Source organism: Halichoerus grypus, chromosome 8 (assembly GCF_964656455.1).
Source record: "Halichoerus grypus chromosome 8, mHalGry1.hap1.1, whole genome shotgun sequence".
In the NCBI taxonomy this organism is placed as follows: Eukaryota; Metazoa; Chordata; class Mammalia; order Carnivora; family Phocidae; genus Halichoerus; species Halichoerus grypus.
The window spans coordinates 54555369-54575530 of record NC_135719.1 but is presented as its reverse complement, the minus strand read 5'-3'; the positions used below and the strand labels follow the sequence as shown (position 1 = coordinate 54575530).

Genomic DNA, 20162 nt, shown 5'->3' with positions numbered 1-20162 from the left:
GCGCGGTATTTGAATCCTGTAACAAGGCGACATTGCGAAGGTCTTAAGCGGTGCGGGCCGGAGTGCGGAGCTAACGGCGCCGCAGAAGTTGGTGTCCTCCCTCTCCGGTCCGCGTCCCTCCCTGGGCCGGGCTGGCATTCTTGCCTGCCCCTTCCCACATGGCGCTGCTCCGACGCCCGACGGTGAGTGGGCCCGGCAGACCCCCCACACCGGCCAGGCTCTTCGGCCGCGCAGCCCGGTCACCCGCCTCTAGCCTCCTCTCTCTCCTGCGCAGGGCTTCTTCGTCCCAACGGGCGCCGCTCTCCCCTCCTGCCCGCTTGCCCTGCGCCCCAGCCTGCGGCCTGTCCTCTTTGCCAACCTCTCCCCTCCTCGGATCCGCTCTGGGTTCCCCGTTTCCGCCCTGGCCAGTCCAGGGGTGAGGGAAATGTAGGAGTGAGGAAAGTGTAGGAAAGCGCCTCGGAGGTGGCACCTGTCAAGTGAGCCTCTCCAGCACTGGACTTGGTACTCAGTGAGCCATCTCCGAGTGCTCTTTGTTGTTAGAGTGCTATCTAAATAGAGGTTGTTGTAATTTCCTTCCTCTGTTCTCAAACTCCTTGCCAGCTAAGGGATGGGGGACGGGGAGAAGGACTGGAAGAAACTAGGTGGTCAACTGTTTTGAATGTTTGATCAGGCAACAGTCATGGCTGTTTTTCGGATTTTTCGCATTTCATTTTGTGTTAAGTTTCCTATTTATTTCTGCGCTCGAAGTCTTCCAGGTTAAGTTCACTAACCTATGCGTCTATCACTTTAAAAAATTAATTTCTTTAATCAAGTGTAATAAAGATTTTGCATATAATTTGGTACAAATGCAAACAGAGAGAAGGTTCCAGATGCATTTGTTTCATCTTTGCAAAAATGCAAGTGTTAATGGTGTTTTGAATGTTTTTTTTTTTTTTTCTGTGGGCTTGAATTGTATCTGCATCTACTTTTCCTTTGCTGGAAAATGGAGGGCCCTGACACACCTGAGTTCCATCCTCCTGACTGTAAGCCTAGTTAAAAGCTGCCAGTTTTCCCCTCCAGATGGATTTAAACTTAGATTACCAGGCTTCGACCCATAAGCATTAAAATTTCAAACACTTTTTAAAAATTGGCAATTACTGCTGGAAAAAATTGAACAGTGTGCTTTTGAGAATCCTAATAAGTTGAATACATTCAATATTTAATTCCTATTCTTTTGTGGATCTAAGTTGAACTGACAAGTAATTTTTGTCTAATCTGTCCCATAAAGTTCTTTCATTGTCAAATTCTTTCTATTCAGGGAAGGCTTGAGTTTTCTCCTGCCCCCTCTGTCTATCCTTGTAGATCCATTCAAACCCCCTGTTGGGAGATTTTTAAGATTAGGACTCAAATTCTCAGGGATAGTACATTCTGTTTTTTTTTCTCATGAAATGTTTATCACCTCTACAATAAAATAAACTTTTTTGTATGAATTGCTTTTTCTAGCAAGTTTTGTTTCTAAGCACATTCTGTCAAAAGTAGGTTAAGGTCAACTAATGATTTTTTATTCCATACCATTTCAACTTTCTCTGAATTTGAGAGTAAAACTATTTTACCTGTGAAAACAATTTCCTTTCTAAGTCCGTGCTTAGTATAATATAAGAGTCCGTGCTATGGCAACCTCATTTTAAAAGGCAGTATCTCTAAAGATCATGTCTATAGGAGCACTTCTTATTTGTAGAATGGCATGAGAATCAAAGCTAGTTTAGGTTTTAAACATCTGGACCTATTATGGCTTTTTAATAATGTTTTAATTGTACTTGTTATTAATCTCCCTAAAGTTTTTATTATAGTGAGAGCTTGCACATGTGGTTGGGGAGGGGCAGAGGGAGAGGGAGAGAGAGAATCTTAAGCAGGCTTCATGCCTAGTGCAGAGCCCGAGGTGGGGGGCTGGATCTCACGACCCTGAGAGCATGACCTGAGCTGAAATCAAGAGTAGGACTCTTAACCAAGCTACTCTAAAGAAAGATTTTTAAATAGATTAATTTGGTATACAGGGATCTTTAACAAGTGGGTGCTATATAAGAAATAATCACTTATCTTGAAACCTCTTAATGGGATTATTTATTTTACAGATAAGGTGGGTAAGTGATTTGCCTAATTTCAAGTGACGTGATCAATCACAAATAGCATTTTTAGTCTTCCTAAAAAAATGTATCTTTTCCTTCTCACAAATTGATCTCCGCATATTTACATTTTCCAAATTCTGCATTTGGATATCTGACATTAGCAAAGTATTATAAGTTGTCTCAATTCATCATTAACTCTCTCTCTCTCTCTCTTTTTTTTTTTTTTTTTTTTTAAGGTGTCCACTGATTTGGAGAATGCTGACACTGGAGTTAATTCTAAAGCTAAGAGTCATGTGACAATCAGACGGGCAGTTTTAGAAGAAATTGGAAATAGAGTTACAACCAGAGCTACACAAGTAGCTAAGGTAACAGCCATGAGGACTGTCCATGTTCACACTAGGCTGATTGTGTATAACTCTGAGAGCAACACTATCTTGCCCTATTTATGTTTCTTTTTCCTTGTAGAAAGCTCAGAACACCAAAATACCTGTTCAACCCACCAAAACAAATGTCAACAAACAACTGAAACCTACTGCTTCTGTGAAACCAGTACAGATGGAAGTGTTGGCTCCAAAGGTAGGATGTTCTCTCTTTACAAATGTACGAAGTAGCTGGTTTTTGGCTAGACTGAGAGGGTGCCTTTATCATCACTGCAACTTTTTTTTTTTTTTAAGATTTTATTTGTTTATTTGAGAGAGAGAAAGAGAGAGCATGAACAGGGAGAGTGGCAGAAGGAGAGAGAGAAGGAGAAGCAGACTCCCCGCTGAGCAGGGAGCCCAATGCAGGGCTCAATCCCAGGGCCCCGGGATCATGACCTGAGCCGAAGGCAGACGCTTAACCAGCTGAGCCACCCAGGCGCCCCAATCACTGCAACTTTTGAAGAACATTCATAACTAGAGCTGTACTTTGAATTTGTGTACAAATTGAACATACACATCCTTTTAGTGATGGTACTTACTATAAGGTTTTGACCTTGAATAACAAAGTTAATTACCTTGATAGTCAAATAAATTTAATGATCTCAAAGTGAAATTTGGTCAGTTTTATAATCCATTATAAGAATGAGCTTGCCCATGAGGCTGTGAAATCTCACAGTTCTGAGACTCGTACTCATCATGTAGGAATAAGGTAATGCCAAAATTTTGTGTTGATAAATTGTGGTCTCTGTGACTGGTTAACTCAATTGGAGTTAGAATGCTAATGGACCCATTGTCCTGTAATTACTATAGGACAGGCACTGTTGTAGGTGCTGAGAATACAACAATCACTGCTTTGTTCTTTCCAGCGCCCGCACTCGGGTGCTCTCTCTCTCTCTATAATATACATTAATAACATGTCTATAACTTGTTTAAAATTTTTCAAAATAATACATTGGATATATTCAAGAAATATATATATTGAGCACTTACTATGCCCATCCAGTAGTGTTAAGGCTGTTAAAGAGATATCTTGCCTTAAAAAGAAGAAGAAGAATGTAGCAGGAGGGGAAGAATGAAGGGGGGGAAATCGGAGGGGGAGAAGAACCATGAGAGACGATGGACTCTGAAAAACAAACTGGGGGTTCTAGAGGGGAGGGGGTTGGGAGGATGGGTTAGCCTGGTGATGGGTATTGAGGAGGGCACGTTCTGCATGGAGCACTGGGTGTTATGCACAAACAATGAATCATGGAACACTATATCTAAAACTAATGATGTAATGTATGGGGATTAACATAACAATAAAAAAATTAAAAAAAAAAAAAAAAAAAAAAAAAAAAAAAAAAAAAAAAAAAAGAGATATCTTGCCTTGAGGAGACTTATCCAGAAGGGGCACATGCACCTGAAATTAAATTAGTAGTCCCAGGGAGTGATGCCAGATGCCCCTGGACAATGGATGATTGAGCTTCAAATGTCTAGGGTAGATGGAAGCACCATCCTTCAGAAAGTGTTTCTACAGGAGGGAGAGAACACTAAGGGATGGAGTGGTCAGGGGAAACTTCATGGAATCAGTGGGAATTTTAAGGATAGAGAGATGCTGATAGGAAATAACACTTTTTTGGGGGGAACAAAGCACAGTAGGAATCAAGGCACCAAAGCAGAAAGAGACCTATAATCTTGTCCTTGAGCTAAGGAGTCAGCACATCTAAGCTGGGCCAGAAGGTTTGTGGGAATAAGCAAAACATAAAGTTGGGGAAAAGGTTGCAGTTGGATTTGAAGGCCTTGGAATTTGGATTTTATCCCATTAGGCAGTGAGAAACCTGTGGAAAGTTTTGAGGAGGTGGGAAATGATGAAAGCAGTGTAGGCTGGCCATGGGAGGCACCTAAATGAGGAGGCATTGCAATTGTCACACAAGAGCTGATGAGGGTCTTGAACTAGCCTGGATCTCCCCTAAGCACTCACCCACATACCACTACCTATGGGGTGCTAAGAAACCACATGGAATGTGTTGGGGTGTACCAACTGGTTCCAGGGACATCGTCCTGTATTTAGAAGGAATTCTTTGGCTGTGTTGTTTGCAGAGGAAGAATAAGAGCCTTAAGCAAGCACTTGAGTATTTAAGGAACCATTTATGCAATAAGTTAGTAAAGAAATGGGGAAGTCAGGGAAGGGAGGTAGTTCTGGGGAAGGCACCTCATTTGGCTTTAGATTTGTTGAGGTAACAGAGAAACCTCCATGGGGAAAGGCACTCAGAAATATGCCAGCAGCATCTGAAGGAGAGGGGCAGACATGGGAGCCTTCTGCTTGCAGGTGATGGTTGCAAGCATGTTGCTTTTCCTAAGGCAGGACAGAGAGCGTCAAATCAAGAACAAAAGCCAGAACAAATCCTGAAGATCGACCTTACTTTCATAGGCCTTTCCTTGGAGGTTTCTAGTGCCTAAATGCCAAACCAAAGCAGCTTTTCAGCTTTGACCTCTTAACCATTATGTAGCATTTGATACGGGTGACTGTTTGAATGTGGTTCCTCCCACATGTCTGGAAGGCGATTTGGCAGTGTCTTTCAAAAGGTTATTCTTCATACCCAGTAAATCTGTTTTTATCCTAGGAAAATTATTAGAGGCACACCAAGGATTTTTAAATAGTGCTGTAATGAATATCTCTTATGTAATAGAGAAATATTAGAAGATTGGTTAAATCTATCTGTTTAAGTTCAAGTATAATTAACATACAGTATTACATTAGTTTCAGGTGTACAATATAGTGATTCAACAACCCTATACATGACTCATTGCTCACCATGATAAGTATACTCTTAATCCCCTTCACCTAGTTCACCCGTTCCCTCTACCCAACTCCCCTATGGCAACCACCAGTTTTTTTTCTATATTTAAGAGCCGGTTTGGTTTTGTTTGGTTTGGTTTGTCTCTTTTTTCCTTTTCTTTCCTTTTTTTTTTTTTTAAGTTTGTTTATGTATGAAATCTCTACACCCAACATGGGGCTCAAACTCACAAACCTGAAATCAAGAGTCACATGCTTTTCTGACTGAGCCAGCCAGGTACCCCTGTCTTTTCTTTTTTCCTTTGTTCATTTGTTTTGTTTCTTAAAATCCGCATATGAGTGAAATCCTATGGTATTTGTCTCACTTAGCATTAGACCCTCTAGATCAAATCATGTTGTTGCAAATGGCAAGATTTCATTCTTTTTTAGGGGCTGAGTAATATTCCATTGTATATATACCGTATCTTCTTTATATTCATCTGTGGATGGATGCTTGGGTTGCTTCCATATCTTGGCTATTGTAAATAATGTTGCAGTAAACACAGGGGAGCATATATCTTCTCAAATTAGTGTTTTCGTCTTCTTTGGGTAGATACCCAGTGGTGGAATTACCGGAGCAGCTTAAATCCATTTAATGAAAATACATGGACCATTAATATCATGTTTTGGTAGAATATTTAAAGATGTCAAAATGTATGTTACATTAGTAGAAAAATCAGATTATAACACAATAGAATGCAGTACAACCCCAGATTTCCTTTTTTTAAAAATTTATTTTCCAGAGAGAGAGAGTGCGTGCATGTGGGGGCGGGGAGGCCGGGGACGGGGTGGGAGGGGTAAACAGGGAGAGAGAGAATCTTACGCAGGCTTCGTATCCAGTGCAGAGTTTGATCTCATGACCCTGAGATCACAACCTGAGCCAAAATCAAGAGTTGGATGCTTAACTGACTGAGCCACCCAGGTGCCCCAGATTTGCTTTTAAATGTGTGCAAAGTGTGCATTTTTTTTTTTTTTTTTTTTTTTTTTGAGGGGGAGAGGGGCAGAGGGAGAGAGAATCTTAAGCAGGTTCCATGCCCATCACGGAGCTTGATCTCACAACCCTGAGATCATGACCTGACTGAAATCAAAAGTTGGATGCTTAACCGACTGAGCCACCCAGGTGCCCCTAAAATTTATATGCAAAATTTGATGGTAGTTATTTTTGAGTATTATGTTGGGCTTAAGATTCATTTTCATTTTCCTCCTTAAAATTTTCAGATTTTGGGGCGCCTGGGTGGCTCAATCTTTAGCTGTCTGCCTTTGGCTCAGGTCATGATCCCGGGGTCCTGGGATCAAGCCCCGCATCAGGCTCCCTGCTCCGCGGGAGGCCTGCTTCTCCCTCTCCCACTCCCCCTGCTTGTGTTCCCTCTCTCGCTGTCTGTCTATGTCAAATAAACAAATAAAATCTTTAAAAAAAAAAAAATTTTTCAGATTTTTTTCACCTTAGGTACATATTACTTTTCCAAAAAGAAAAACAAAAAATGTTATGAACAAAACAAAGGAGAAATTTCCTCCTGTGACTTCTGCATCTCCACTCTTTCTGAATTACTCTACCTTTCCTTGGTGACTCCTTTTGCCTTAGCTTCCTGACAAATTTGAGGCCACTGTGTTTCAGATAAAGAATGATGGACCTGTAACTCCATTCATATAAGTATCACTTCCGTGGCTGAAATGTGCTGCTAGTTTTAGAAGACATCAGGGATTAATGAACAATAATTACTTCCAATCCAAATACATTTTTCTCTGAGAAACATAGTACAGAAGAGATCATTAAGTGCCCAGTTTAGGGGGAGCTCCTCCTCCTGGCAGACGAGCCCCTCTGCTTGCCTGGATCTGGTCAGCCATCTGGTTTTACTTTGTCATCTGCTCTGTGTGCAGTCATTGCTGCTCCTTTATAGCTGGTCCCTGGGGAGGTGGCAATGCCAGCTGAGCACAGGGTTCTAGCAGCAGTGAGCCCTGGAACATTTGTAAGCCATGTGCTCATGGAAGCAGATGTTCCCAGCCAAATCCACTACTATACTCTGCAAAACCAGAGTTTGCAGCTGCATCACAAAGGGCTCTGGCTGAGAACTTGAAAGGGTTTCAGCCATTCACAGGTGTTTACAGAAGCGGATTATCCTGCCATTTTTAGAGGAAACAGTGTTTTGTTGTTATTTATTTTTTTTTTGCTGACCAATGAGGCTTTGGCAAACATGTGAAAAGAAGGAGAAGGTTTTTTCCTAGCCCCCTGGTTTGCTGGGCACTGGAGAAATCAGGTGAATGAGCCACCCACTCTATCCTCAAGGAGCCCCCAGCCAAGTGCAGAAATGCCCAAGCATGCGTTCTAATAGGCTGTGGCAGAGATAGATGCACACTTCGGAGAGGTGCTGGGAGTCAGAGCTAGAAATTCAGATGAAGTTTTAGATTTAGAGATTTAATCTAAACACTAAATGCAGTGATAGTTGTGGGACTCTCTGATCAGATGGGGGCCCACCAAATGTGGGGTGCCAATTGGGTGGGGGCCAGCGGTGTGGGTGGTGAACAAAAGAGAGCGATGGTTACTGACCAGGGAGCTATGGGCAGGACAGCAATGGAGAGACTGTCTGCCAGAAGGGGGTGGTGAGGGGCCACAGGTACAGGGTGGAACGAGGGAGGATGGGAATGTATGGAATTTTCCCGTTTCTGGTAATCTTCGGAACCTGTGCCTATGGCTCTTCCAGGTGGTTTGCTTAATGAGCCTGTTGGCATTCAGCTTGGTGGTCGCTGTGGGCCCCAAGTTCCACTGCTCAAGCCTGTTGCCTAAAAATGCCTCTACAGTAGTCATTCAACCATGAGAATGTTTTATGGTTAACTATCCCTAATACAAAAACTATGTATAAAGGGGAAGTAAGCACAACTTTTCACGTTTTTTTTAAAAAAGAGTGCCTTTTATTTTTAATCACACAAGAAACCCAGTCATAACAAAGCAAAATACTACAGAAATATATCAAGTACATAGAATAGAAAGTCAGTTTATTTTTACTACTCTCCTTACCCTCCAAATTCCATTTCACTGTATTCCCTAAAGCTATTCCAGTAAATGATTTTGCCTTTCCGTAATTGTGTGTGCCTATGTTTGCGCAAGTACACACTTAACTGCTACAAACCATGAACTGTCTAATTGGAAACAACAGTTTTTCTGGGAGTCCTTTCTTGTTGCACTTAATTGACATTGTTTATTGTAAATCTGGTAAATGAACTCTGGTTACCAAAAACTTGCACAAACACCTACATGTTTGCATATTAATAGTAGTACATTCTCTCACCAAACTCAGCTCAGACCCCGCCCTGCTCCTTACCAAACTGGAGCTTCTGAAGCTCAGCAAAAACTCACATTTATTGTTTCTGATATGACTTTTCACTTGTCTCTGACAACTGACAGAACTCATTCATTAATCTAATTGGAAGGTTTTTATTCTCAGACCACTTTTGTCATCCACAAGTTTGTGATGGTTAACTAGCTGAGAAAACTTTTAGCTTTGCATGCAACAGACACTGGACAGAGTATTACACAGTGGGCCCGAAGGGCTTAGGCTACTACCTGCACAGACAGTGGGATCTCAGGAAGGATTTTATAATAATTAAATTATGTTGGAGCCCAAGAGGAATGCTTTTAAGAAATTGTAAATTAAGGGCCAGAGCAATGACCCATGTGTTCTCCTGGTAGCTTCGGGCTATGGCTAACCTCAGGCGTACCTCTGGATAGACACGGGTAAGCATTTCAAGCTGCTCAGGCAGCACGCCTAGCACATGACCGTAACCTCTGCCTCCTTAAACAGGCTTCCCACTACTGATTGCATTTCCCGGGGACACTGATGATGCTTATCCTTGAACTTAACCTAGCTGTATGTGCTCATTAAAATGTACATCTGATTCTAGTCACTCTTTTTTTAAAAAGATTCTATTTTTAAGTAATCTCTACACCCCACATGGGGCTCGAACCCACAATCCCGAGATCAAGAGTTGCTCGCTGTACCAACTGAGCCAGCCAGGCACCTCTGATTCTTGCCGCTCTTGATCAGTTCCTTCAGTGGATTCACTTCCCTTTGGGTAAAATGTAAACTCCTTAGCTGGGTTCTCGCTCACCTTTCCAGCCCATCTTCTCACACGTCATGCACTAGCTCCTGCCATCCCAAATCAACGTGCACTTCCCAGACTTCGTTTCTTTGTTTCTTGGCTTCCTCTGGGACTTTGTACTTGCGTACCTTTTGCCCACTCATTTTCCTTGAGGTCTTACCCTCTCTGGTAACCTTATCTAGGTTTCTCCCTGGTGCCCCAAGTAGCTCTTATTCATTCTAGTCCCTTGAGGTTCGAAAGTTCTTGAATAAATGGCACGTATACCTGCATGACTCTTGCTCAGCTGGCCCTCCCTCAGTTTGAGAACTGATGTAGGAGGGAAGGATGGGTTTTGAACTGCTATATATATTTTGCTGCTGTTGTTTCATCCTTCCTTAAGCCTGGAAACTATCATCACTGAGCTTCAATGTCCATTAAAATTGTTTATTATACAGCCTTCTCTCTTTCTATATTTTATTTCTTTAATACATACTCTTTATAGCCTAGCAGGCTTGTGAGGTTTTACTTCAAGAAGTACCTCTTATTCTTTTAAAAAGTAATGGGTTATTTATACTTCATTACTAAACACTTGTTTTAACTTACTTTATAAATTTTTAATTTGTGTGATTTTTTTTTTTTTTAATACTCACCCAGTCAGCATAAGAAAATACTGGGTGTGTACTTGCTCGGTCTTTGCTTCCTTCTATTTTATTCATAGGCCGGAATGCGCTTTTCTGCTTTTTAGTTGCCAGTTTCTCAATTCAGAATAAATTAGTTTATGAGGGGAAATCTGTATACCCACGGAAGAGGCTACAGCTGCAGTGAGCTGTCAGCTCTAAGAGTTTCTGCACCGAGGTGTTTAAGTTTCTTTCCCTCAGTAAATATTTACTGAGCACCTACTATGTGTCAGGGATGATGTAGACATTTGAGTTGCTGTAGGGGATAAAATCAGTTTAAATGTATTATTTATTTATGAATGTATTTATAAATCTATTGTTTTCTACCTCTGCTACCTCCATAAGCTCTGTAGAGCTGGCAGTCTAGCAGAGGGAGACAGAAAATAGTATAGGTCATATGTAAGTAAGCTCCACAGCATGTTACAAGGTTACAGGTTCTATGGGGAAAAACACAGTAAGAGAAATGATGCATGTGGAGAGGGGTGCATAGGGGACAGATGGTAATTTAAAACAGGGGGCAGGATAGACCTAATTCAGGAGGTAACATTTAAACAAAACTTGAAGGTGAGAGAATTGCCCATGGGGGTGCAGGCATAAGAGCAAGAGCATTGTGGGAAGAGGGAGCCTGCTTGCAGTGAGGGAGGCTGCCACGAGGCAAACCAAGGGGAGAGAAATAGATGGGTCAGCAGAGGAAGAGGGCAAAGCCCGATCATGCAAGCCCCCAGGCCATCGTGAGGACTCAGGTTTTCCCTTGGAGTGAAATTAGAGAATTTTAAACAGAGGAGTATATCTCTCAAAACTTCATCTACTACACCTTGAATTATTCACCTTACTCTGAAATTTGTTTTGGCTTTCACGTATTTTAAAAATGCATATGATACTTTTAAACCAGTTGACTCTGCTCGTATTTGGCTCTGATTAACAATTTAGGCTACTGCCAAGGTAGTGATGCATGCACGTTAATTCGTTCATGTAGGGTCCTTCCACCCCACAGGAGGATATCTCCATGAAGGAAGAGAATCTCTGCCAAGCTTTCTCTGATGCCTTGCTCTGCAAAATCGAGGACATTGATCATGAGGACTGGGAGAACCCTCAGCTCTGCAGCGACTACGTTAAGGATATCTACCAGTATCTACGGCAGCTTGAGGTGAGTGGGCCTTTGTGTTTTGGTTGTGCAAGCAACGCGGCATTTACCATACAGCTGGTAAGGAAATGAGGTCAGCCTTTAAAACTTTGAATTCCACCGACAGGTTCTGCAATCCATAAATCCACACTTCTTAGATGGAAGAGAGATAAACGGACGCATGCGCGCCATCCTGGTGGACTGGCTGGTGCAGGTCCACTCCAAGTTTAGGCTGCTTCAGGAGACTCTGTACATGTGCGTCGCCATCATGGACCGATTTTTACAGGTGAGCGTGGCTTCGGGGGCTCACCGTAATCGCATTCTGCAACACCAAAGGGTGATACCTGAGGAAAAGATCAAAAGCCACTTGGTGAGAAACCAAGGAACTGGAGCGGCTAGAGGGAGAAGTAGCCAGGTGTATCCAGCCTCTGGTGATGCTGACCGCTGCTGGCTGTTTCTGCTAGGTCAGCCTGCCGAGGAGTGCTGGGGGGTCAGGGGCTTGGCACCGCGTGGCCGGTCGTTCCTCCGAGCAAACATACCAGCAGGAGGTCTGAAAGTCAGCCCGAAGCCTGTGGTGCCCGCGGGTGCTGGTTTTCCAGGCCTGCTTCCACCATTGCCCGGCAGCTTGTAGTTTGGTTATCCTTGGTTAGGTTTCCTTGTCGGAAAAATGAGGAGTCTGGCTAGAGAACTTGGCAGTTTCCAACCAGCTGTGGCGTGAATCCGTGTAGAAGAGAGAGGAGGCAGAATTGTTAAGAAAGGGGTCGGGGGTATGTGTGGGCAGTGTACTGAGAATGGGAGGTCTGAAGCCGAGGAATGTAAGAGATTCAGCTGAGAGGCAGAGTGGTCATGGAAATAGTTATCGCCTGGTGACACAAAATGCTGACCACTTAGAAGAAACGCCGGACAGAAAGCACTCGTGTGTGATACACCAGCCAGGAGCCCTGCAGATTGGGATTTATTTATTTCAAGTCAACATTTATGATATAGCTCAGGTACAAATTCTGCCCCAACAGTACAGTAATAATGGTGATTATTATAATAATGACCCTGAGATACTGCAGAATCCTAAGAAAGCATAGATTCAGTGGTTTGCATTATACATTCCTCACTGGGTAGGAGAGCAGTTATATTTTAGGTAGATTTTCAATAATGAGAGTTGAAGCAAGGAAAGCCAAGTCTCTTTTATTTTATTTTTTTATTTTTTTAAGATTTTAAAAAATTTATTTGACAGAGAGACACAGCGAGAGAGGGAACACAAGCAGAGGGAGTGGGAGAGGGAGAAGCAGGCTTCCCGCCGAGCAGGGAGCCCGATGCGGGACTCGATCCCAGGACCCTGGGATCATGACCTGAGCCGAAGGCAGACGCTTAACGACTGAACCACCCAGGCGCCCCGCACAGTCTCTTTTAAAAGAAAAGGGAACTTAAGGGAAACACAGCCTGAACTGAGATTTTCCCCAACTCTAGAGCCTCTTTGGAGGTTCTTAACGCTGACTACTGAGTGTCCTTTTGGTAAGGATTAAGGAGTGTTTGAGAGACCCTCCCCTCCCCATCCCTGGGCACCCGTTATTCAGTCCTGCCATCTGGCCGGGCCTCATCGTGATGCAGACGTGTTGAATGCCGTGTCGGGGCTGCCCCCAGGTACTCAAGCCAGGATGACAGGCCTGGAGCAGACTAGGAGCTCGGTTCTCAGGCACAGTTCTTCCCTACTGAGCATTGAGTGATCTGGAGCTAGTGTCTGAATCTCTTCTCAGGCCATCCCTTTGCAAGTAGGGGAAAATACATGCGCTTCCTAGGATTTTTGCAAGGATTCAATGAGATGATTGTTGGCGTCTTAGCACTGTGCCCAGCATATACTGAATATTCAAGTAACAGACGGCTGCTGGGAGTAGTGATGGTACCCGCTATTTTTTTTTTTTTTTAATTTTATTTTTAAGTAATCTGTCTACCCAATGTGGGGCTTGAACCCACAACCCCGAGATAAAGTCACACGCTCCACCAACTGAGCCAGCCAGGAACCCTTGATGGTAGCTGCTATTAACACACATGTTACCTGTGCTTGTAAGATGGGTGTGAGCAGAGACGACGTGTGCTTCTCCAGGACGTGGTTCCCTCTCACCTCCTTCCACCCAGAGCCCCAGTCCTCTCGTTAGGTAGGACTTCTGACACATTCTTCTTCAATTAGGTTCAGCCTGTTTCTCGTAAGAAGCTTCAACTGGTTGGGATTACAGCTCTGCTCTTGGCTTCCAAATATGAGGAGATGTTTTCTCCAAATATTGAAGACTTCGTTTACATCACAGACAATGCTTATACCAGTTCCCAAATCCGAGAGATGGAAACACTGATTTTGAAAGAACTGAAATTTGAGTTGGGTCGACCTTTGCCACTACATTTCTTAAGGCGGGCATCAAAAGCTGGGGAGGTAAGTGCCTCCGGTTCTATATGAGACTTGATTTTGCTGTTTGTTGTCTTATCCTGGAAACGTTGATCCAATTAAAGGAAAACGTAGGCATTTATAGGACACATCTTCTCGATAGGTCCTAATGCTTATCAGTTCTTTTTTTTTTTTTAAAGATTTTGTTTATTTGACAGAGAGAGATACAGCGAGAGAGGGAACACAAGCAGGGGGAGTGGGAGAGGGAGAAGCAGGCTTCCCGCGGAGCAGGGAGCCTGATGCGGGGCTCAATCTCAGGACCCTGGGATCATGACCTGAGCCAAAGGCAGATGCTTAACGACTGAGCCACCCAGGCGCCCCAATATCTCATCAGTTCTTAAGAGAAAAGACCTCATGCTCTGTGTTTGTACCATACTGTGGAATAGGGTAGTTGCTGGGCAGACCAGTGAGTCGAGTGGCTTTGAGCTCCTAGGCCTTTGCCCAGGATTTTGCAAGAGGGTAATAGTAGCTGTGCTTCTTATTGTCCCCGGCTGTTCTTTCGTAGGTCGATGTGGAACAGCACACTTTAGCCAAATATCTGATGGAGCTGACTCTCATTGACTACGACATGGTACATTATCACCCTTCAAAGGTGGCAGCGGCTGCATCCTGCCTGTCCCAGAAGGTTCTGCGCCAAGGAAAATGGGTAAGTGTTGGGTTAAGAAGAAATTAGGTTCTATTTTCGGCCCCCTTGATATGAAAGGCCTTAGCATTTTCCCCACACTATCCTCGAGGCAATGGTTAAAATCCAGAGGCCTAGAAGAGGGCTGCTTGGGACGCTTCAGACAGAGGTGAGGCGACCACACAGCATGGCACCAAGTGTGCTCTGGAGTTGTGAGGCCTGAGCCAGGCCGCCGGCAACTGGTGTGCTCAGGTTTCTGGGATCCTTGCTAAGTGAAACAAGCAAGCCATCAAGCATCTAAGACAAAGCAAGGCCAAGGCCTGACTGATTTCGCCAGTAAAGGTAAAAGGAGCCACTTTTAGATTCATACAAGTAGCCAAAGCTGCCGGCAATCTCACACACCAAAAAAGGACAACAACTGAAACAAAAGGGACCAGATGACTGCAGTGTGAGTCGTGGGATACCCTTTTGTGGACGAGCTAATTCTAGACTGCCACTAAGCAGCTTTATAGTCTGTAGATGTACCCCAAGAGCAGCAGAACGAAAGCCTCAGCAGAAACCAGGTGTTAAGAAACAAGTCTCATAATAGCCTCTCAGGGGAGATTCAGAAGGGAATGCGAGCACTCCTCCCACACCCCTATCCTCTCGTGTTCCAGGAGGATCACAAAGCATTTTGCCAAGACAGATAAGCTGTGGTTCAGGCCTTTGCCTGGGTGGCCCTATGTAGATACGTGTGAGATTGCCAGGGCACATGGCAGAACTCTTCCTCTACACGAGTGTATGCATTTGACATCTTCTATGAGAAAGAAGGGGAATGAGAGAGTGGTATATGTGTGCTTATGTATTTTCTAATTTTTCAGAAACTACACGTAAACCAGAAACTAATGAAAATGATACCTGTGGGGTTGGGTGGGAGCAGGGTAGAAGGCTGAGGATGGGAACAGGACTTCTGGTTGTAACTTTTTATCAACTGTATACAGTATAACGTAACTTTTTTGACTTTTGAACAATATGAGTGTTCATATATTGAACAATATGAGAGTCCCTAAATGGAATTAAGCAGAAACAACAATGTCACTATATATCAAGTTGGTAAAAACACAGAGGGAAGAATTAATTCAAATAACTTTTGAAGGCAGTATTTGGACTGTGCATCCTTACTGGTATGCAGCTAGACAAAACAAAGGACCGAAAGAGGTAACAGACTTCAAGTTTACTTAGGAGCTGTATTGTTAGTAGTGTTCTCTTATTGTAATTGCGAGACTATTTTTATGAATATTATAGGATAAAACAAACATTCGTGTTACCAAAAAATAAAATTTTCACTATAAAAAGATAATATATGTTAACAATTAAAAACAAAAGGAGGGGTGCCTGGGTGGCTCAGTCGTTGGGCGTCTGCCTTCGGCTCAGGTCATGATCCCGGGGTCCTGGGATCGAGCCCCACATCGGGCTCCCTGCTCGGTGGGAAGCCCGCTTCTCCCTCTCCTCCCTGCTTGTGTTCCCGCTCTCGCTGTCTCTCTCTTTGTCAAATAAATAAAATCTTGAAAAAAAACCAAAGAAACAAACAAAAGGAAAACACCTATAACATTAAATCTGTTTTCAAATTGTCAGTAAATTAAGAATGAGAGGGCCTGGAAACAATGATAATCCTGTAGCAATGAACACACCCAGTGCCTACATCTTGGATACTAAATGCCATTACCCACTAAGAACTAGGTCTTCTTTGAGAAACAGCTGAGATCACGGCCGTGGCAGAGGAAGTAGAAGGTGAGCCTAGGTCAATTTGTAATAGATACCGAGCAAATTTTCAAAGATCTACGTCAAAAGGACATAGGAACGGGGCGCCTGGGTGGCTCAGTCGTTAAGCGTCTGCCTTCAGCTCAGGTCATGATCCCAGGGTCCTGGGATCGAGTCCCGCATCGGGCTCCCTGCTCCGCGGGAAGCCTGCTTCTCCCTCTCCCACTCCCCCTGCTTGTGTTCCCTCTCTTGCTGTGTCTCTCTCTCTCTCAAATAAATAAAATCTTTAAAAAAAAAAAAAAAAAAGGACATAGGAACTGGCTTGAAAGGGTTCTGACTAAATCTGAGCTTTAAAAAGAATAATGACAGTAATGACAGTAATAGATTGTAATGCAGTTTTTAAAAATCCATGCATTTATAATGACACAAAAGAAAGAATGGAAGGGGGGCTCTTTTTTTTTTTAATCAGTAGAATACCAGCTAATTAAGGCAGAAAGAATGGTAGAGTTAGAAATCAGATTGTAACTCCTGATGTAATAACTGATTCAAGCGAGAATCAACTGATGCCTTTATCATTAGGTGAAATTGTTTTGGAGAACAAGATTCACATGGTCTCAAAATAGGACCCCCACAGATCTGTAGTAATTCTGAAGAAAAACTGTACCTTTGTGCTAGAGAGGTCTGGCAGTTACCACCTTAACCCGGTGATCAATCTTGGCATCACCAGTGGTAGTGCTACCTGACTTGACAGGTCTTCTGGTGCAGTAGGACGTATACGGGATCGCCTCTATGAAATTCTTGCCCAAAATGTTTGACACGAATCCAGTCATCAGGAAACACGCAGATTTAAAATGTTCTAAAAGTAACTGGCCTGGATCCTTCAAACAAGTTGTCATTTAAAGCCAAGAAAATAGGAGTCGTTTTTAAATTTAAAAAAATTAAAGACCAGATACACGGCAGGTACCTTGATTGGACCTGGATCTAAAAGAAAAATCTGTACAAGATATTTTTGGAACAATGGGAGAAATTTGAATATAGACTATGTACTAGATGATAGTGTGGAAATGTTGATGTTTTTTCTGTGATAATGGTTTGTGGCTAGATGGGAAAATACTTCTTAGGGATGTTTTTGAAACATTTAGAAGTGATGTGTCATGGCGTCTGCAACTCATTTTCAAATGGTTCAAAAATTGTGCGTGAATACATACTTACAGAATTTTTGCTGAACCATTTGAAATTGAGTTAGTTGCAGACACCATGAGAGGGAAAGTGGCAAAATGTTAATAATAGATGAATCTACACAAAGGATATACAGATGTTCATTATAATATTTCAGTTTTTCTGTAGATTGGAAATTTTTTGAAATTAAAAGCTTGAGGCAACAAGGCTGCTGATACATGAATGATACATGGTCCTGATACCAGGGGCTCATTTTAACTAAATTACTTTACTCTTAGACCTGCCTTCCTTGGGCTCTAAACCTATTAACTGCAGGTCTCCCTGCTTTCTGGTAATTGATTTCAAAAGGCCAGTAGTTGTGTGTTATTTCAGGATTGCTCTTGCTTCATCCTTTTTTTCTTTAAACTATTTTAGGACTAAGATTAAATTGTGATTTATTTTCCCAATCATATTGTGCATATGAGACAGATGTATTTTAACCTTTAGAATTTTATCACAAAACTGAAATAAAGTCAGGTTACATATCTTCACACATGATAGGTCTTATTATCAATCAACAACTGTCCTGTTGCTCGATTTTTGTTCTCTGGGAGGCTAGGTCAGAAGGCTGGGGGTAGAGGCTTCTCTATTCTCTGTTCTCCAGTGCTTAACTACACAGGGCCCAACAAGAGAAGCCTGGATTTCACAGATTAGCTTGCCGCCTGCAGCCCAGTTTATTTCTTAATTCTGAACCTCTTTCCCTGACTGACAATATGGGTGTCTGGGCTCTCGAGCTCCCCACCAGCCGCTGCCCAGTAGGGCTTTGATTGGGGTGGGGGGGGTACATGTGAGATGTGCTAGTCCTGGGTCTCTGCCAGACCTGTGAAGGGGGCATTCCTTTGTTGGGTTTTGTTTTTACTCTGTCCCACTTGCCATCCCCTTTCAGTGCGGTGAGAGAGGTTAGCGTGAAAGCTTTGTTACTTGGAGCACCTTCTATACCTGTGCAACCTTCTTTAAAAATTAATAATATGGGACCTTTGACACTTGATTTAGCTGAAGCTGCACAGCGTCTTAATTTAGTCTTGCTCAGAGCCAAAGTCATCTTGCATTTACTGGCTGCTTTGCTGGGACCACGATAGTGTTTAGGGCTGCTGTTGTATTTTCAGAAGGTAAGAATATCGTTTTATAGCTTTTACATAAGTGGTAAGTGATGTCAACGTGTATCAGATAATGCTCTTCTAAAGAAGTGGAGGCTTTATCTTGCCCCTTCTCTCTGCATTGCGTTCCAGAACTTAAAGCAGCAGTATTATACTGGATACACAGAAAATGAAGTATTGGAAGTCATGCAGCACATGGCCAAAAATGTAGTGAAAGTTAACGAAAACTTAACAAAATTCATCGTAAGTACTCCTTCCTAAACTGTGAAAAGCATTAGAATACGGGTTTTGTGAGTGAGGGTATGCATATGTATGTGCGTTTGCGTTTTCATGGAACTGTCATACTGACACCTGTGAGAGTCTGTTGGAGCACGAACTCTTTCTAGTACAGCAGGGGATGGGGCATACGGATAGACCCCACAAGCAGACTCTTTAAAACAAGGCAGCTAGGCTAACCGTGTGCAGGCCCAGTGTAGTCAGCCAGCCAGCATTCCATGCCTCCACCCACACTCGTCCCGGCGTCCTGGGGAGGCACGCAGCAGTCAGGGCAGGTGCTCACCGTGTCGTCTGGAACCCCTTAAATGGCCCTGTGGAAGGCTTGGGGACTCGGGGCCTCTGTCCAGGATCTTCTGGGACAATGGCCAAAAGGCCCCTGAATGCAGGTGAAGAAGGAGGGGCAAGAAGCCTGCAGAAAGCTTCCTGGGGGCCTGGTGTCTGTCTCCGTGTGGCCCACCTGAGAGGTGGAGGCAGAGCGGATTGGGCGCTGTCCCGTGCTTGTGTGACACCGAATATCACCAAGGATCTGGTGACAAAGAGCAAGGCATTTGTGCCAAGTGTCCTGACAACCTGCTTTGCTTCCTTGCATGTAGCTTCGGCATAATTGAGCGCACTGCGGAAGTGTGAGGGTATTGTCTGGGATCTGCTAAGCACTGGTTGCCATTTGGCTTTTATTGCCATTGTTGCTGCCTGTCCTGGCAGACCTGTTATGGCCTGGTGGCACTTAGGTCTGATAAACACAGCTCCCACCTCCCACCCCTCTGGCAACGTAGGAGAGAGAGCCTACTCCTTGGACCTTGACATCATTTCTTCCGCCCTCACCGGTGCTACCAGCTGGGTTTTATCCGGTGCTGGTCATGGAAGGAAATTGTCAGGTGTCGCACATTATGACCTCAGAGCGCTCGCTGGCTTCAGTGAATCGCCATCATCACACCAATTGGAGAGATTGTGGGTCTGGCCCCTAAATACTTGTGAGTTAGACCAGGAGTGAAGTAGAAGGTGGGGGTCCTGATGTGTGCTTAATCACAGATGACTTCTGCAGGCCATCAAGAATAAGTATGCAAGCAGCAAACTCCTGAAGATCAGCACAATTCCTCAGCTGAACTCAAAAGCTGTCCAAGAGCTTGCCTCCCCTCTGATGGGACGGTCCTAGGCTGCTGTGGCCCTCGGGGAAGAGTGCTCCGTCTGTGCACTTGGTCTCGCTGATTTGGAGCTCTTCACTTTGTATATAGTCCTCTGGTCTATTTCATGAAACCTTTCCTTAGACCTATTTTCTAAAATGTATATTGAGGAAAAATAAAGCTGTTAATTTTTCTTAAAGTGTCCTGTGTGTTTTTTATTTATTCAATCTATACAGAACAAGGTCAGTAGAAGCTTGGTTTGACTAATTTCTTTTTGAGCTGTTATGAGTAGCATGTATTGTCTTTGTGGCTTTGGGAAAGAGCTTCCTACCATTTTCTCAAATGGAACAAACTAGAACTTGGCTTCAGTGATTGCTAACCCATTCCTAAACTTCTGAAATATACAAAGATTGACTCATTATGAAAATTGAAAATGGGAGGATA

At 43.4% G+C, this 20162-nt stretch overlaps 1 protein-coding gene across 2 annotated transcripts; it reads left to right on the top strand.

The window, feature by feature from the left end:
- The first annotated feature begins 22 nt into the window (after nucleotides 1-22).
- CCNB2 (cyclin B2) lies at nucleotides 23-19911 on the top strand. Of its 2 annotated transcripts, none has more exons than XM_036107061.2 (9): nucleotides 23-182; nucleotides 2342-2470; nucleotides 2571-2681; nucleotides 11085-11237; nucleotides 11341-11499; nucleotides 13396-13632; nucleotides 14150-14290; nucleotides 18454-18564; nucleotides 19640-19911. In XM_036107061.2, the coding sequence occupies exons 1-9, from the start codon at nucleotides 159-161 to the stop codon at nucleotides 19748-19750; spliced, it is 1176 nt and encodes a 391-aa protein (XP_035962954.1). In that variant the 5' UTR covers nucleotides 23-158; the 3' UTR covers nucleotides 19751-19911. The 2 variants fall into 2 exon arrangements, with proteins under 2 accessions (XP_035962954.1, XP_035962953.1); XM_036107060.2 differs by having other exon boundaries at nucleotides 11067-11237.
- Nucleotides 19912-20162: the final 251 nt, after the last annotated feature.